Here is a 17,398-nt window from a genome sequence, read left to right on the forward strand (position 1 = left end):
GTGTCCTTTGAAGCACAAAAGTTTTTAATTTTGATGATGTTCCTTACTCATTTTTCCCAGTTTAATTGAGATTATACATATAACATTGTATTGGTTTTAGGTACACAACATGATGATTTGATGTATGCCTTCCTCTTTTTTAATTGTGGGCAGAATAGGCAGAAATGATGAGGACCAGGTGTGTAGCCAAGTTCAAACTGCTTCTGTTGAGCAACAGTGGATTAGCTTGCACGCAGCCATCATGTGTTCCGGGTTTGATAAAACCCCAACATGATTGCAGACAAATGGGGGAAGGGAACATAGAAGAGGTCCATATAAACAGTCCGAATTCAACAAAACAGCTTGGCATAGCCATCCAGACAGCATCCTCAGTGTTGTGTGGGTGTGGGTGTGGGTGTGGGTGGGAAACCTTCACGACATGGGTGCGGTCTCTCTTGAAGTTCATGAGAGAAGTTGTGACTGGCTGTTTGGGGGATGCACTTTGCCCCATATCTGTTTGCATCCGTGATTACACTATCCTATTTTATCACACCTGGATTTGTGTGGAATTGCTGAGGTTTTCAGCTTTTTAGTGTGTGTCAGATGGGCCCAGAATGATTCGATGTGAGATGCAAAAGAGTGGCCTCGCTGGGAGGAGAGCCGCAGCCTTTCTTGCCATTGGCCTTGTCAGGTGCAATGGCCGGAGCAAAACACCAGGTGGAAAGGGAAGGCCCTCCAGCACTTAGAAATTCAGAAGCAGAAATCCCAGGCCAGCTTCATTGTCAGCCCTGAGGGAACTGGAGAATTCTGATTGGCACCTTCCAGAAATCTACTTTCTCAGAACTGAAAGTTGCTTTTGCTGACATCTGGTCCTTCTGGGACGCTGATATTTTTATTTATAAAATGACTCTTGTCCCCAAATAGATTCTTATTTTTAACAGGCTTGCTCCCTTTGAGGGATGCAAGGCTCCCAGCTTTGCTCGCTGCCATCTCCATGTAATCCTGCAAAGACAGGAAGGCCCCTGGCCTGTGTTGGAGCAGAGAGGGATACCGCCAGTCAGGAAGCCCAATGGCTCTGTCCTTACATCCGGAGTCCAAATTCTGTATGACACTCCTCCCCCACCCTTATCAACCTCAGCCCAGGAAAGAAAAACTTTCAATTAGCAGTAATTATCCCCTGGACTCATTCCCCTGTGAATTACACAAGGAGAGCAGATAAGAAAGGGTGCCTAAGGACACCTTAGTCCTCTCTTCCCCTCCTCCTTTATCTTCCTCTGTCCTTTCTCTCAGCTGAAGTGTCCCTTACTTCTTCTCTTGCAGCTGCCGAATATGTTTGGTGACCTTCGGTCCACGTTTATTGCCTTGATGATTGGTTCTTATGCCTCCTCAGCAGTCACCTTCCCAGGAATAAAGGTGAGGGTGTGGCCAGCCCGTTTCCAGCACGTGTATTTTGTACTAGTATCTGAACAGAGGCCTCTCTCAAAACTTCTTCAGCACTCCCTGAAGAGGGAATTGTGGGCGCCGGGGCTGGTCCCTCCCCACAACCCACACCTGGGAGGATGCACCTGGGCACCATGGGAGGAAGAAGAGAAACCCACTGGGCCATGGGGGATGGGAAGTTCAAGCGTATCATTACAGGGTGTCACCTCAGGATGCCTTTGCATTTCTGGGCTGGGGTAGAGAAAGGGGGTGGTGAGTTTGTTCCCCATCCTGAGTCCAACTCCAGTCTCCCCACCCTCAGGTCTGTTGTTGTTGGGCTGTGACTTCCCATTAGCCAAAGCGCTGCTCTCGGCCAAGTTGGTTCAGCTGTTTCCCTCCCAGGCAGGATTCTGAACCCATGGAAGTCATACAGGGTCAGCATGAATCAAACACCTCACAAGCCATCAGCTCCAGTTCCCACTCCAAATCCTGTTGCTCCCGCCAGGGCTTCAGAAGGGGCTTCTCCTTCCTCTGACACCAGCAGCAAGTAGAGTCCCCTTTCCTGAGGTGTATGGTGTGTGGGTAGGCCATAGATGAGAAGGAGTCACAGATGTGGGCTGGTCACCTGGGAATCGACGTACTTAGAGGGTGTAGGGCCAGGCCTCTGAGGGATTCTCAGACTCCTGGAGTGCTGAGACTCCTACCTATGCCTCATCCTCCCAGCTCAGTGTCTCGCTGCTGGGCCCTCTCTGTGGAGCTGGGCAGTGTCTGCCAGTACTCTGGGGACTCTTGTGCTGGAAATAAATGGTAAAATGATGGTAACGGCTAATACGCTCGTGCTCAGCAGGCTCCCCTGGCCCCCCTGGCCACTGAGCACTCTACCAGGATCACACTTGCTTACCCTCCACCACAACACCCTGAAGGCACATGCCAGTGTCACGCCTAGTTCACGGAGCAAAGTGAGACGTCCATCTGTCATTCCTCGAGTAGTTTTTGGCACCCATTGTGTGTGCTCTTTAAGGCGCTGGAGCAACATCAGCAGACAAGGCCAGCAGGTTCCTGTTCTCAGGGAGCTAGATTAACAATGAATTAAGAGGTCAGTGTTCTCAGCCAGGGCTATTCACTGCGATCCAGTGATATGACAGTGATGGGGGTTGTCAAAGAAGGCCTCTCCAAGGAAGTGACATCTGGTCCAACATGGAGGCGCAGAGGGTTAATGACGTGCCAGGCTGAGTTGCGATAATCAGGATATAGAATATCTGATAACCGAACACCAGGTTGTCAGGGCTTTGCCTCCTCATAAGCTCGGCACACGGAGAGCGGGGCTGCCAGATGCCCCCGCTGCTGCCTGGCTGTCCTGTGCTAATTACCCGCTAGCCCTGCCCCTGCCCCATTGTGTCTTTCAGGTCATCTATGACTTTGGTGTCTCCTTCATCACCATCCTTGTGGTCTGGGCAGGCTGCTCTGGGCTGGTTTTCCTCAACTGCTTCTTTAACTGGCCTCTGGAGCCCTTCCCGGGGCCAGAGGACATGGACTACTCGTAAGTGGACGTGCTGTCTGCCCTCAGCCCTACCCCGGCCAGGGTCCCAGACAGCACTGACGGACACTCCTGTGGCCTCCAGGGTGAAGATCAAGTTCAGCTGGCTGGGCTTTGACCACAAGATCACAGGGAAACAGTTCTACAAGCAGGTGACGACAGTGGGGCGCCGCCTCAGCGTGGGGAGCTCCATGAGGAGCACCAAGGAGCAAGCGGCGCTGCAGGAAGGCCACAAGCTGTGCCTGTCCACTGTCGACCTGGAGGTGAAGTGCCAGCCAGACGCTGCAGGTACCCATCTCGAGGCCCTCGCCTTCTGGGCCTGCCTGAGATGTCAGCGGGCCTGTCTGCACCCACACCCACACCCCCAAGATAGGGAGGGGTGGCCAGTCCAGATCTGGAAGCTCCAGCCCGGGCCAAGGGGCCAGCACTGCGACCGAGGGCCTTGTGGGTATTATCTCACTTAATTCCCACTTCATCCCAAAAGGGCAGGCAGCGCCATTCACCCTGGTTTACCAATGAGCACACGAAGGCTCGGAGAGGGTAAGGGATTCACCCAATTGGTTTTACACAGCTGGGTGACCTAACCCCAGCACCTACACCTTTAACCTCGCCTGGGCCCATCGTCGCATCCAGCACAGAGTGATTTGGTCAGCAGATCGGCCTCCCCTCCCCACACCCTGGGTCCCTGGGTGGCGGGTGGGCTGTGAGCCATGGCGGTACCGGCCTTGATTCGCCCTGAGCACCTGTGGCCTTCTCCCCACAGCCGCCCCCTCCTTCATGCACAGCATATTCAGCCCCATCTTGCTGCTCAGCCTCGTCACCATGTGTGTCACACAGCTGCGGCTCATCTTCTATATGGGCGCCATGAACAACATCCTGAAGTTTCTGGTCAACGGCGACCAGCAAGTAGGTAGGTGGCCTCTGGACCTCCGTGCACGGCCCCACAGGAGGGCACCCCCCACCCCTGCCTGAGCGGTGGTCACTCCTGCCACCTAAGGTCGAGCGCACTGCCCCGCCGGCTGGAAGGTGTTAGCTGGGCTGGGCTAGCAGGGCTGTGAAATGACGGAGTCCGAGGGACTAATTGCTTGTCAGAGCCATTTCATCCCAGCCAACCCCAACTGTTCTTTCATGTCCCCATTAGAGTTTCCTAGTTTAGGAAGGAGGAGAGGACAGAAATAACTACATGTGTTTGGGGTGTGAGGTATATGTTTTCCATTGCCTAAAGGGGATAGTTGACGTGTGTTTGTAAATGAAAGTATTGCCTGGAACAGAGTACTCCACCTGAGAACCTGTTGAAAGATAGCCAATCAAATCCAATGCCAAGAATCCCCCTGGGAAACTGCTGGGTTGGTACAGGGAGAGGCTGGATGCTGAGTGGGGGGGCCTGGGCCATTGTGGCTGGAGACTTCGGGGCAATTAGGTCTGCACTGGGAGCTGTACCCTGAACTAGAAGCAAGGCCAGGCCGAAGCTTCCTCACTCACTCATGTAATCCAGTCGAGACTTGTTAAATCTGGTAAACAGAACTGATAACCCACACGCCACTTTCCCAAAACTGCACAGGTCTTTAGCAGATTAGAGGTTCTGATTCTACAAAGAAAGTCAGTACTTCCTCAGGGCCTGAGCTGAGTCAGCTTTAGTCATCCCTAAGCGGGACAAACACATTCGGTAAATCCTTTTTCCTGGCAGTCTCATTGGTGTGCAACTTTTTTGTCGGTTTAATTGTTTCCCCTTAGGGATTGTAAGGAATCCAACACAGTTTTTAAAGGGCATGAGAAATGTAGCCTGAACAAAAGGGAGGGATGACAAAGAGACCCCAACAACGGTGGTTCCCCTGTGAAAAGGAGCATGCCATGGGGAAGCACTGTCATGTGCCCTTGGAAAATTTCATAATGAACGCTGACGTGGTCAAGGCCCTAAGAGAGCCCTAAAGGAAAACATAACCTGTTTAGCTTTGTTGAGTCCAGTGATGTTTCCCCAAATTTCTGCTACAGGAATAGTTTTATTACGTAACACTCACTGAAATTTGTGGGCTGAACTTTGGGGAAAGCTGATCTATCATGTCTGAACACCCTCTATTATAAACTCGCAGGCCCAGAGAGGTGGAGACACTCAAGTGTACAGAGAAGGGTCCTCGCTGGCTCTTGGAAAGCACATCTCCCTGCTGCCGAGTCATGGCCTTTTACTTGAGTTGTCTGAGAAATCCTTTGCTGTCCAAGAGGAATTTTTTTCCAACTGTTTCCCACATTTAAAAAGCCAGTTTCAAGAAGTCGAGGAAGTTGGGCCAGGAAATTCAATCTGCAGCTGACAGGGCATTGGTTTTTCCCCTTCCTGCTCCTGTGAAGTGTTGTGCATGGACACCCACAGCCCCAGCTGTGCCCAGAGGGGTGGCTTCAGGGTCAGGGAGCCGGTGGGGTGGACAGGAGAGCAGCTCTGGCTGTCCGGGGTGACCCATGGTTGGCTGGAGGTCAGGGTGGGTGGTTGGACCTCTCTTGCCCTCGGAGTGCAACTATAACAGAGCAGTGTTCCTGAGGGGCCCACGGCAGTGAGTTCTGCCAGGTTTGCGGCACCCATACCACGTCCCCATCATGGTCCTCTGCGAGCCATAGGCATGATTCATCAGCCCGCCTGTGACAAGGCACCAGCTGCACATGACTGAGGCCCCAGCAGACAGGCAGACGTCATCAGGTGCCCGTGCTCGGCCCTCTTCTATCTCCTCTCAGCCAACCATGGGTGCTCTGAGATTCAGGACTGGGTGGGAAATGGCATGTGTGCTGGGCCCAGAGCCAGCGTGCCTCCATGCCCCCTCTCCCTATCACAACCTTTGAGATTGCTGTTGCTAACCTTGCTCCTTTCTGCTTTTTCACTTTGCTTTCTTGATGCAGTGATGGCTACTGGTAAGCAGGGGGACATTGCCGGGAAACATTGCAACATTCCCTCCCAGCCAGTCTCTGTTCAACCAAGAAACAAACGCTTTGCCTTGAATTCCAGATACCTCTCATGGCCAGAGCTGTGGGTGGGGGAGGGGCAGTCAACTTCCAGTTTCTATTTGCCCAAAAAGTCCCATCTTAATTTTAAGGTTCTTTGAAGATTGAAGCCCTTACGTCAGAACCCCTGTGAGAGTCGTGCCTTCCTGGTATATTTCTAAAGGCAGAAAACTAATGACCAGTCTGACTTAGGCAAAGCCTCAATCCCAGGCATTGGTTAATTTTGTGGTTCCCAGGTCGTCGAGGTTTCCTGGAGCTTCTGGGGGCGGTCATTGTAACATACTGGATTTCATTAGCTGTTTCTTGGTAAAAAGCATGGCATTTTGAGAAGAGGATAGGGTGCCTACTTCTTGTTCCAGCTTTGGTTTCAGAGGTGAAGGTCTCTGGGCTCCCCTCGAGACCCACAGTGAAAAGAAGGGGTCTGTGGGGTCTCAGCCTTCGCCTGGCACCTGCCCCAGGTCCTCTGCAAGGAGCCCCTTATGACACAGCCCCTCTGCCTCCCCAGTTGGCCTCTACACCTCCATCTTCGGCGTGCTCCAGCTGCTCTGCCTGCTGACAGCGCCCATCATCGGCTACATCATGGACTGGAGGCTGAAGGAGTGTGAAGACGCCTCTGAGGAGCCCGAGGAGAAAGACACCAGCCAGTGCGTAGGCAGGACCTGTGCGCCGGCTCCCAGCCTCGGGAGAGAGAAGTCCCGCGTTCCCTGTTAGGCAGGGACACGGTGGGTGGGTGAGGTTTGAAAGTCAGCAGGAGGGGCCCGAGAGGGTTGTGCTCACGGCTACTCTCCCAAGGGCATTAAGACACTCGCGCACTCAGCCCAGCACGCACTTAGGGCTGTCACTTCATGGGAATTCTTTGGTACGCTGAACTTGGGGAAGCACTGGGTTGGATGAAAGAAGGGCGGAAACCAGAGGAAGGTCCGTGTGCAGACACTGGATATCAACCCATTCTGCTTTTGGGACCACACTCAGATCCTTAGCATGAGAAGCACAGTGGATGAAAGATCGTAAGCAGGGCTGCTTGCCTACAAGTCTCACCCCACTCAGTGGCACTAGTAAGTTGCTAGAACCCTAAGGGGTGTTAATCGATTTGTTCATGATCGTGAGTATTGAACAAGACACTGGAGCCCTATTTTCTGTAAGCATCGGGCTCTAAGATCAGAAGATGAATGAAATGCTGTCTTCTGTGACTCCACCTTAGTATAACAAGTTACTATTTATTGTATCAGGCCCTGTGCCAAGCACTTAATGCACAGTATCTCAGTTAAGCCTTACAACACTTTGATGAGGTGTGTACTCGTGTGATACCCATTTTACAGATGTGGGAACTGAAGCTAAGAGTTTGAGTAACTCGCCTGAGGTCACATAGTGAGGAAGGGGTGGGCCTGGGACTCCTTACACACCTCCTAGCACTTGGCATTCATTCTTCCATGTCCTACAATTGTCCATGGGGTGTCTGTGTGGGTGGTGAGACTAAAATCAGTAATAGTGATTGCCAAGGAAATAATTACAGAGAATGCTTTGTTATCTAGGTCAGGTCCTACCGCCAAGAGGTTATTTGTGCCCATTCCGGTTCCATCTGCTGCATATTTGTTTCTCCTTCACCCCTCTTTGCCCCCCCAAGGGGAAATCCACTCACTCCCTTATTTGGCTTATTATTTGCCTTATCGTTAGCTCCCTGCAGGATTTGGATGTAGTTGAAGCTAGTGATGAAATGAGGCTTTGCCACATCCTAACTTGGGCACACTTTGCTCCTTCCCTCCCCATCATTTGAGCTCCGTCTTCACTGAAGCAGTGTGGTGTGCTGATTACCGTATCTTGTATCCGACCTCTCCACTGAGGTTCAGGCCCACTGCTGAGTCAAGAGGGTATAATGGGAGTGTCCCTAGTGCTGGTCTAGCTCTGCCCGTCCCTAAAATGTGCTTGGGTGGTCACAGAGTCTTGAGTTGTCTACAAGCTGTGACTTGCCAGGCCTGATTTCTTGGGAAAGCCCATCCTCTTCCAGGGAGCTCCCAGCTGCAGTGTGTGCTCTGTCTCCACAGAGGTGAGAAGAAGAAGAAACGGGACCGGCAGATCCAGAAGGTCACCAACGCCATGCGGGCTTTTGCCTTCACAAACCTGCTGCTCGTGGGCTTTGGGGTGACCTGCCTCATCCCCAACCTGCCTCTACAGGTGGGTGTGGGGAGAGGGAGAGGCCAGGTGAGGTAGGGGATAATGAGACTAAAAGGTGCATGATGTGTCATGAAAGCCATCAACAAAGAGAATGGTAACTTTTCGTTCATTTAATTCCACCAACAAACTAACCAGCCCCCTGTTATATACCAAGCGCCTCTTACCTACCAGGCTGTGTGCTTGTTGCTGGGAGTGAGCTGTAAATAACACTGGGATTGCCTTTCACAGAAGACTCTTCTTTACAAAGGCATATCATTCCTCTTGGTCTTTTGTGCATTTGCATACCGTGAATACCACCGTCATACTATTTTCCAGAACTATGTTGGGTAGCATGGTTACTTATTTTGCATTGCTCAAATAGCTGAAATCTGATGTCCAAAGAGGTCTGGCTAATCTGTGGCATTGATGGGAACTAAACAGATACAAGCGTGCCTACAGGGTCTCTAATTGTAGAGAGTGGGAAAAGATTGTGATTGTTGCTTGGCATCTGGGTTCAAAAGTTTAATTCCATTCCACAAGATTTCTGATGCTTTTGAAACTTGACTTTTGGCAGAGATTGTGAGCGAGGTAGATTTTAGTCACCTGCCCGACTCCACCCTTAGGTCCATGAAAGTGTTCTAGTCCCAACCCCCAAGTTTACGAACTTGGAAAGGACGTGAGGGATGGCATTGCCTCCAGATGGGTGTAGCCCAAGGCCAGATGGTATCTTGGGCCAGGTCCAGGAGGAAAGCAAGAGTCCCTTCTTTTTTACAAGTGGCCACGTGTTGAGGTACATTGAATACCCAGGTGTGCACACCACCCACGGGTACTATCGCTTGTATGTGCCGACACTGTGCGTGCAGATCAGAGTAAACAATTGGAAACTTGTACCACTTCCAGGTAGGAGTGTTGTTACCTCCCTGGTGCCCTCCCGGTCTCCTGGGAGCTGCCCTCTCTGCAAGACTGACAGACCCTTGCCTGGACCACCTTGTTCAATCGGGGGACAGTTCTTAGTGGAGACAGTCATCTGTTTTTGGTTTTTGTTTGTTTGTTTAGTTCTCATTAAAAGCAAAGTTATGAAAAACCAACAAGGCTTTTGAAGTGGAAAGGGGAGCTTGTCCAAGTATGTGCCCGTACATTCGGGTGCAGCCCTCTTTCAGCACTGCAGAGAGAGGCCCCGGCCCCCCCACCTCCCGCATTCCTCAGAGCAGGTCCTAGCTTCTGAGCAGGATGGCAAGGCTGCACATGGAAGAACAAAGGGTCATGTGGCACAGTGGACAGCTCTCAAGCCTTTCAAATCATGAACAAGTGCTTCTCAGGGCTTGTAAGCCTGCCGGCAGAAGCAGAGCTTTCCTAGGGAGGGGACAGTAGGGCCTGAGTGACCAGGCAGGGAGACCTCATGTCAGCAAAGGCAGGAGAGCCAGTCGTGATTAGTGACCTGCTTAGTGCTGCCAATACATATTTAACAACAGGCTCTAGGTCGGGGTGGGGGTGCCCTGATTTTTTAACATTTGCCAATTTCCATGGTGTAAATACTCTCATGGCTAATTTCAATCTATGATGTCACCAATTGTGGAGTTGGAAAGAGAGTCACAGTAACACACCATCATATGGTGTGTGTGTGTGTGTGTGTGTGTGTGTGTGCGTGTGCGCGCGTGCACGCCATAAAAAACCATAAGAGCACAGATAATAGCCAAACAGTAAAATAATTAGGAAGTGATGTTTTGAGTATTCATTACCTTTATTTTTAATTTGTTTAATTGCAAGTTTATAAAATTTTAACAACTGGCTTGGGAAATTCCTAAACATTCAGGAATTGGCCCTGGAGAGCTGGTACAAGCCACCTCCAGGTTGCCATTGCTCCCACTGCATAGGACTCCAGGAACTGTGGGGTGAGGGGAGGAGAGGGTTGTCACAATCTTCTGCTCACGCTCTGCTCTCCTTCCCTCAGATCCTCTCCTTCATCCTGCACACAATTGTACGAGGATTCATTCACTCTGCCATTGGGGGCCTGTACGCCGCTGTGTAAGTCCTGGGAGCTGCGGGCGGCCTGGTGACTGAGGGAATGACTTAAGGGGGGTTCATGGTGGAACTGAGGTCATGAGGGGGGCCAGCCTGCCCTCAGGGTGCATCTTGCAACAAGGGTCAGGTACCAGAGCTTCTGTTGGTTGTGTCAGGGGAAGGCCATACCTGGCGGGAGGTAGGTCAGTGGGCAGACAGTTGGGTGCCTGCAAGTCTTGGCATTTAACATGAAGTCAGCTCTCCCAAGCAGAATCAGTGCCCTGGGCAGCTCATTGCCTTGGGGGCTGCCGCTCAGCCGAGTCCTGGCTGCCTCTGGTTGTTCATGGGAAGGCCAGGGATTCGTTCCGGCTGCCCAGAGCTAAATGTTCACATTAAATGGCCCTTCATAGGGGAAGAGACATGGCTAACTGAGCCCAGAATGTATCCGACAGTTCTCACCCAGAATCTCGTGGGGCCTGATTCTGCCCACAGCTTTCTCAGGCCTTGGTTAAAATGAAACCTGCCTCCCATGCATTAGGAACCAGTGTTCTTCCTCCTTGGGCCAGGGCTTGGCTCAAAAACTGGAATCCAAACACCATCTGCTGTCTCTCTCGGACTAAAGACCAGCTTGTTTCCTGCTGGGAGCCCCTTCCCACCTCTCAGGCCCCAAAGCCTGATGTTTTCTGAGATTTTGTCAGATCTCTCTCCCCAGCATTGCATGGGGGTCATTCCAGGTCTGCGTGTCCCCCACCCGCCCAGGCCTGGAGGAAGTTGCGGCTGCCCTGGCAGGGTCTGAGGGAGTCGGCCGAGAGCTGTGATGCTGCATTTCCGTGATTACACAATGCTCCTCTGGATGAGGGCGCAGCAGAGCCAGGCCTAACCTCCAACCTTCTTCCTGGGCCTGTTTCCCAAACTGCAGACTCCTGCTGGCACCACACTTTCCACTCAGCTTAGCCAGACACCCACAGGCCCAGGGCACACATGGGTAGGGGGGTTTCTCCCAAGAGTCTGGGGCCTCAGATGGTCTGACAGGGAAATTCACTTTGCAAAACTGCTCAACAAAAAATAATCTGAAGGTGAGCACCCTGCCATTCTCTGAGGCTGTCACCTGCCTCTTCTCTGGTAGCAAGGTGCAGCGTGGGGACACCAATGTACCTGGGGCCAGGCTGAGGCCAAGGAGCATTTGTAAAGCCTGAGAGTGGCACCTGTGGTGACAGGTTCTCTATTTCCCCGGCAGGTACCCTTCCACCCAATTTGGCAGCCTCACAGGACTGCAGTCTCTGGTCAGCGCACTCTTTGCCCTCCTGCAGCAGCCCCTGTTTCTGGCCATGATGGGTCCCCTCAACGGAGACCCTCTTTGGGTAAGAAGGGCCAGGGGGCAGTGGGTTATGGGCATCTGCCCACTCTGCTGATGGGGAGCTGGGAGGCATTGCTCTCGGGCTTCCAGAGCCCCGAGGACAGGCAGTTTGGGAACTTTGGTTAAATTAATTCACTGTCCTTTTGTGAATGGTGGCCAGGCAGAAGAAGAAAAGTGTCCTTTCTGGACCTGATTTTGGGATAAATAGAACCTCCTTGCTGTCCATGCCCCACCCCGGGAGATTTCAGATCAGTAGGTCTGAGGTGGGGTGGAGTGGGGAGGGCCGGCCCTGAGGGCTGCTGGGTAGCCTACAGACAACGGGAATTCTGGTGCTGGAATGTGGCCCTGTAGCCTCTTAAACATTCCAGTTTCAGTTTTTCCTCCTTTTCTATGACCTTCTCCCCTGTCCCCAACATACATGTGAGAAAGGGTCTTGAGCTGGGCTCTGCAAAAGACCACAGCCCCCACCTGGTCCCGTGCCCCATGTGATGGCAACTCTCATCCCTGCCACCCCAGGTGAATGTGGGGCTGCTTGGCGTGAGCATGCTGGGGTTCTGCCTTCCCCTCTACCTCATCTGGTACCGGAGCCAGCTGGAGAAGCAGCTGCAGCAGAAGAGGGAAGACGACAAGCTTTTCCTCAAGCTCAATGGCTCATCCAACCAGGAGGCTTTCGTGTAGTGCTCATACCTCAGAACTGTGACCTCCTGCCCTTGCTTCAGTGACTCATCAGTGTCCTCCTCCCCACCCCAGAGGACCTCCATGCACCCCCAGGAACCTCTCCTTCACCATATGGAAGTCCATGCTCCTTCCCAGGGCCTTGGTCCTGCAGCTCTGCTATGGAAGGACGGGAGAGGGCTTGGACATGTGATTCTCCCATTGCTGGAAACAGGGGCTGCCTTAGGCTTTGCTCTGCCACCTTTGAGGAGCCCTGGAGCCTTGAGGCTCCATGGTGCCTGCAGGAGGAGCCAGGAGGACTCCCAGCAGATAGGCTCTCACCCTCAAGTATCTGGATTCTGCCTCTTGCCAAAGCAGAGGGGTCTGCCATCCACTGTCCACCATCTGCCCCTCGGCTGCATGCCCGCTGACCACGCCTGCCTGAGGACAAAGGCTTGCACTGTCTGCACCCCCCTCGCCTGGCCCCTCACCTCCCCCCTGGCCAGTCTGAAGCTGCCTGAGGAAGGAAGGACCCGCTTCCTGTTGTTGGTGCTAACTCCTTTGTAATTCCAGCCCCCTGTGGCCTGTCCGTGACCTGTCCTCCGAGTAGAGGCCTGTGGAGGAGCCCCCCTGGCTTAAAGCCTGGGGAGGGGATGGAGGGCGGGATGGTCATAGGAGGCTCAGAGCCATGGACGAAGCTGAGCAGCAGTCGCACACCTCCTCCCGCAGGGCCTACGCGGGGAGTAAGTTTCCACTGCCACCCTTCATCCAGTCTGTGACCTGGAGGGAATTAAAGGGGCACCCCCTCCTCCCACCCATACACACAGCTGTTTTTGTGGGGGTGGAAGTGAGGCTGCAGATGACAGACATGGAGGTGCAGGCCTGAGTGGAGGGTAGAATGTGAGGGGCTTAGGGGTGTGTGTATGTGTGGGTGTGTACATGTGATATGTGTGAGAGATGTGTGGGGGTGGTGGTAAGGTGTGGGCTCTGAGTATCTGCTCTCACTCTCCCAGAGCCACCCAGGAGCCAGCCAGGCCTGCCCCAAGCTCAGCACCCTAGAGCCAACCTGGCTCGTTCCGCAGCTTGTCTGAGGCTGTGGCGCCACAGTGCCCCCTGCTGGCAGACTCCTCCAAGGCCCTGAAGCTGTTTACGTGAGAGAGGCTGCCCCCTTCCTCTGCCAGGCCGGCCTGGTTTACCAAATCCACCCACCTGAACTGCCCCCAGAAATGTGTCTGGAAATTTCTGGGAGCGCTGAAAGGGGTGGGTGGATTTTTAGGCTTATAGTTTTGTTTTTCTTTTAAGTTTTATCAGACTCCTTTTTATAAAGCAATAAATCCATTTTCCTCCTGGTAAGGGTTGTCCCTGGTAGCACATCAATTAAGGGCTACATGTGCCTGTTTTGAGCTTGAGGAGAAAAAGCAAGACAAGGTTTTCTGCCACCGACCAGCTTCAGTCGTACCCAGCTGCTCACCGTCTCTCTGGATGATTGCCATCTTGGAAGGGGCAGTGGGCCAGGAAAAGACGTTACTCTTCCACCCCATCCCCTAATAAACTGGGCTTGTGCAGACATCTTAGAAGGGTGGGCCACCCCTTCCTCTGCTGCTTCTCCCAGCCAAACGGGCCAATCCTGACCCCCTTTTCTCCCTGACTCCAATTTCCTGTCACTGGTCCACTATCCTGGGTGTTCCTCCTGAATTCAAGACACAGGTTGACCCCAGGCGCGCCTCAGGCTCAAAGAGACAAGAGGCAGAATGTGGTGGGGGAATGGATAGAGAACAGGAAGGGACAGACCCAGGCGCAAATTCGAATTCCGTGTCAGTAGTTGAGCACCTTGAACACACCTAATCTTCCTAGGCTTTTCAGTCCATCGAAATAATAAAAAACAAAAAATATTTGTTTAAAACATTTTTTTAAAAGGAGAGAGACCGAGATCAACATTTCCCAAAGCATTTCTCAGAATACTAGTTATGGGCGATGCTAATGGTTATTCTAATCAAAAAACAAAAGTTTTGTTGTCAAATTTGGGAAATGCTGCGTTAGTCCAGCATGTTTCTTCGCAGCAAGCACTTGCGGCACTTTTTGGCGTATCATGGGCTTTGCGGCTCTCCAGGAGGTGTGGTAGGCTGCGGAGGGATGGTTTTAACAATCAGAGCCATCCTCTGTGTGTGCCCCAGTGACCACCCGCAGCTGGAGCTCCTTGGTGCTTGTTCAACATGTAGACTCCTGGTCTTAACACTGATATAGAGGGAATCTGCAGCCTATATGTTGCTGAGCCCTACTTGGTGATTCTGGTGTCTCCCCACTCCCCCCCAAAGTTTGAGACCCACTGACAGGAGTGCAGTTTAGGGACATGTTGATTAGCAAGGGCCCTTCTGCTGTGAAAACACTGAGGTTACAGACATGGCCTGTGCTACCCCCAGCAGCGCCCAGGCCCAGCCCCCAGCCGAACTAGGAGCTGCTGTCCCCCAGCCACCTGCAGGGTGTGGGCACTTGGTGGAAAGAAGCAGGCATTGAGAAATGAGTTCAGGGTGGAAATCAGTCTAGGGCCAACAGTGTGTGGGGATTTTAGAGTCATGAAAATGGGAGCAGGGTACCAGATGTGTCGGCTACCAACGGCACCCCCACCCCCTTGTCAGGGGCCGGTCATTCTGCTCTGACGTACAGAGTTGATGGGTTACATATTTTCCTATTATCATCATTGAATCATGATAACAAATCCAAGAGTTAAATAGATACTATCATTTCTGTTTTACAGTTGGAAAAAATTGAGGCCCAGAGAGGTGGAGTAATTTACTCAAGATTAAAGCCAGGACTTGCATATGGGTCTTCACATCTCTGGAGTAACCAAAGAAAGCCCTCTAGATGAGGACATTCCTTTTGGAGCAGTAGCCCCAGGGGCCACCAGGCTTTGGGAGCAGAAAGGCCTGAGGAAGGGAAGCAAACCCAGGCACCACTTTCTTGGAGCCAAGAGACTCCTTGGAGAACAAGATGATTTCTTCTACTCAGGAAAGTCGTCTTAGCCCTGGAGGCTGATGGGTTCTTAGGGAAGCAGTTCTCTGGCCACCCTAACCCCTGAGAGGAGTGCCCTGGAATGGGAAAGGAACCATGGGCTGGTCAAAGGCACTGGGCACCAAGTGGCCATGGCCCTCCACCTTCCTCCTTGTCCTCCAGGCTCCTGGTGGGCAAGAGTGGGAAGTGATGCCCGGCGGGTGGTTTCAATCAGAGTGAAAAAGGGGGTTGAGCCAGTCTCAGAAGCATTGCCAGGAACCCCTCTCCTCACTAGTCTCTCTGGAGTCGGGTCTAGGTGGTTCTTTGTTGGCTTTCTCCAAACCTTCCTGGCCTCTGCCTGCAGCTCCCGCTGCCTGGGCCAGAACTAGGGAAGGTTCCAACTCGCCTAAAAAATACAGATGGGGTTGCAGCCTCTTGTGGGTGCCTTTCTGATTTGCTCCATCTCCTTTCCACTCTCATAACCAGTATCAGCCTGTCCCAAGAACTTCTACTCAAGCCCTCCTCCTGACCCTGCTCTGTGCAGTCTGAGGAGTGTCTCACACTGCCCTGGACCCCAAGGACACTGAAAATGGGGGGACATCCAGTATTTGGGGTACACGTGCAGGACAGTCCCAGAAAGCAGCACAAACACATTCCGCCCAGAGGGGCTTTTGATGGACTTGCATGTCAGCCTGTGTGAATTGGAGCAGATAGGCAACTGGGTAGGTGATCGGAGGAGGGGTCAAGCTGTAGGCATTTTATGGTGAGGACTGCCTGTCAGAGAACTCTGAGAGGATGGAGCTGCAGGGGCTGTTTTAGGAACAGCTCCCGCCCTCTGGAGAATAATATGATGGGTTATCATGGGCTCTTAATAGGCGCCTCGTCTATTCCAATTACCAGGGGCCCAACTCAAGGGTGGCAGCCCATTTTCCCCAAGTGCAGATTGTGAGGTTAGGAGCCCAGGACCCCCAAAGTGAGAGATTGGTTTTCCACAAGACGCAGCCTTCCCCTGGGGAGGGGGGTGGTCAGAGTGAGCAGGTGGGCTCTGCAGGCAGAGCCAGCCCATGTCCTGACTCACTGTCCAAGTCCAGGAGTGAGGACGGAGCTTCCCAAGCGTCAGGAAGGAGAAACAGCATCCTCCACGGGCGTGGTCTGCCAGTATGGAGCTACCGTCCGTGTCCCTTAGTCTCCACAGCTCTGAAGTTAGTCGTTCTCAGCCTCCCGGGCCAATCCGAGACTGCACTGGGGGCCCCTAGCAGCTCCCAGTCCCCGATCTATCCCCAGAGTGAGGTGCCGTCTTCCTGGGCCGAGGGGAAGAGCAGAGGTTAGAAGCCTCACCCCACATACTGCAGTGACCTTAGGCAAGTCTTGAGCCTCAGTTTCCTTATATGTAAAGGGAGCTAATATCCTTACTGTGAGGCTCGATGAACACAGATGTAAAGCAATTGCACAGTAGTATACCTAGCTCTCCATAGGCACTTAACAAGTGACAGCATAATTTGTATGACCCTAGAGGAGTGCAGATAGCAGAGGGAACAAGGGCCACCCCCACCCCTCTACCCCTACTTGTATAGTAGGACACCTACTTTAGGCAACTCTGACCTCGTGGCCAAGAAAGGAAGTGCGGTCTGTTTCTGCTGACCCTACTCCTCTCTGAACCTCTCTCCAAGCAAAAGCCTTAAGATGTTGTGCCCTTGTTCACTTTTATGTCTCACATTTTGATAACACACTTGGCCAAAAAGTTTCTTAAGATAATCTCCAAATGGTGGATATTCAGGCGCTCCGACAGATTTATGTTGAGGGAGGTGACTCAAATCATGGCATGTAGGTAGCAGCTCCACACCACCTCCTTATAAAACTGCTTGGCCGTGCGTGTGCTTGTGTGTGTGTGCTTGTGTGTGTGTGTGTGTGTGTGTGTGTGTGTGTGTTTGTGTGTGTGTGTGTACAAGCGCATGTGTGTGAGTGTGCGCGCGCCACATGTGTGTATGCGTGGGTTGAGGTATGAGATATATTTCAGGCGTGTCAGGTGTTAACATGTTTAGAGAAGTGCGTAGGGGTTGTCCGTGTGCCTCTACCTGAATGGAGAAGAGGGAGAGGGTCTTTCCTCGCTGACTCCCTTTTTGTTGCTGGAAAGGCCTAGGCAGGACCTGTCCAAGGACATAGCCCAGGCCCCCAAAGTTGTGCCTGTGATAACCAGGGTCAGTACAGTGTCACTGAAGACCTGCTAGGGGACCCTGACTCTGCCTGCCTCCTTGCTGTTTCTAGCACCTGGCTTACTTCCTGGCACACAGTAAGCACTCAATAAATGTATGCTGAGAATGACAAGA

At 52.5% G+C, this 17,398-nt stretch overlaps 1 protein-coding gene across 5 annotated transcripts in view; it reads left to right on the forward strand.

Annotated features, from left to right (window-relative positions):
- Nucleotides 1-17,398, forward strand: part of SLC43A2 (solute carrier family 43 member 2) — a 41,085-nt gene extending 23,687 nt beyond the window's left edge. For 4 of the 5 annotated variants that reach the window (XM_074320643.1, XM_019755501.2, XM_074320644.1 and 1 more), the window contains exons 6-14: nt 1,300-1,392; nt 2,805-2,938; nt 3,021-3,223; nt 3,699-3,845; nt 6,426-6,564; nt 7,963-8,092; nt 10,023-10,096; nt 11,310-11,433; nt 11,946-17,398. In XM_074320643.1, coding sequence (XP_074176744.1) covers nt 1,300-1,392; nt 2,805-2,938; nt 3,021-3,223; nt 3,699-3,845; nt 6,426-6,564; nt 7,963-8,092; nt 10,023-10,096; nt 11,310-11,433; nt 11,946-12,107 — 1,206 coding nt within the window. In that variant the 3' untranslated portion in view covers nt 12,108-17,398. The remainder of the gene's footprint in view (nt 1-1,299; nt 1,393-2,804; nt 2,939-3,020; nt 3,224-3,698; nt 3,846-6,425; nt 6,565-7,962; nt 8,093-10,022; nt 10,097-11,309; nt 11,434-11,945) is intronic. The other variant, XM_074320645.1, reaches the window with a different exon arrangement.

The sequence above is a fragment of the Rhinolophus sinicus genome, linkage group LG15 (genome assembly GCF_036562045.2).
Source record: "Rhinolophus sinicus isolate RSC01 linkage group LG15, ASM3656204v1, whole genome shotgun sequence".
Classification (NCBI taxonomy): Eukaryota; Metazoa; Chordata; class Mammalia; order Chiroptera; family Rhinolophidae; genus Rhinolophus; species Rhinolophus sinicus.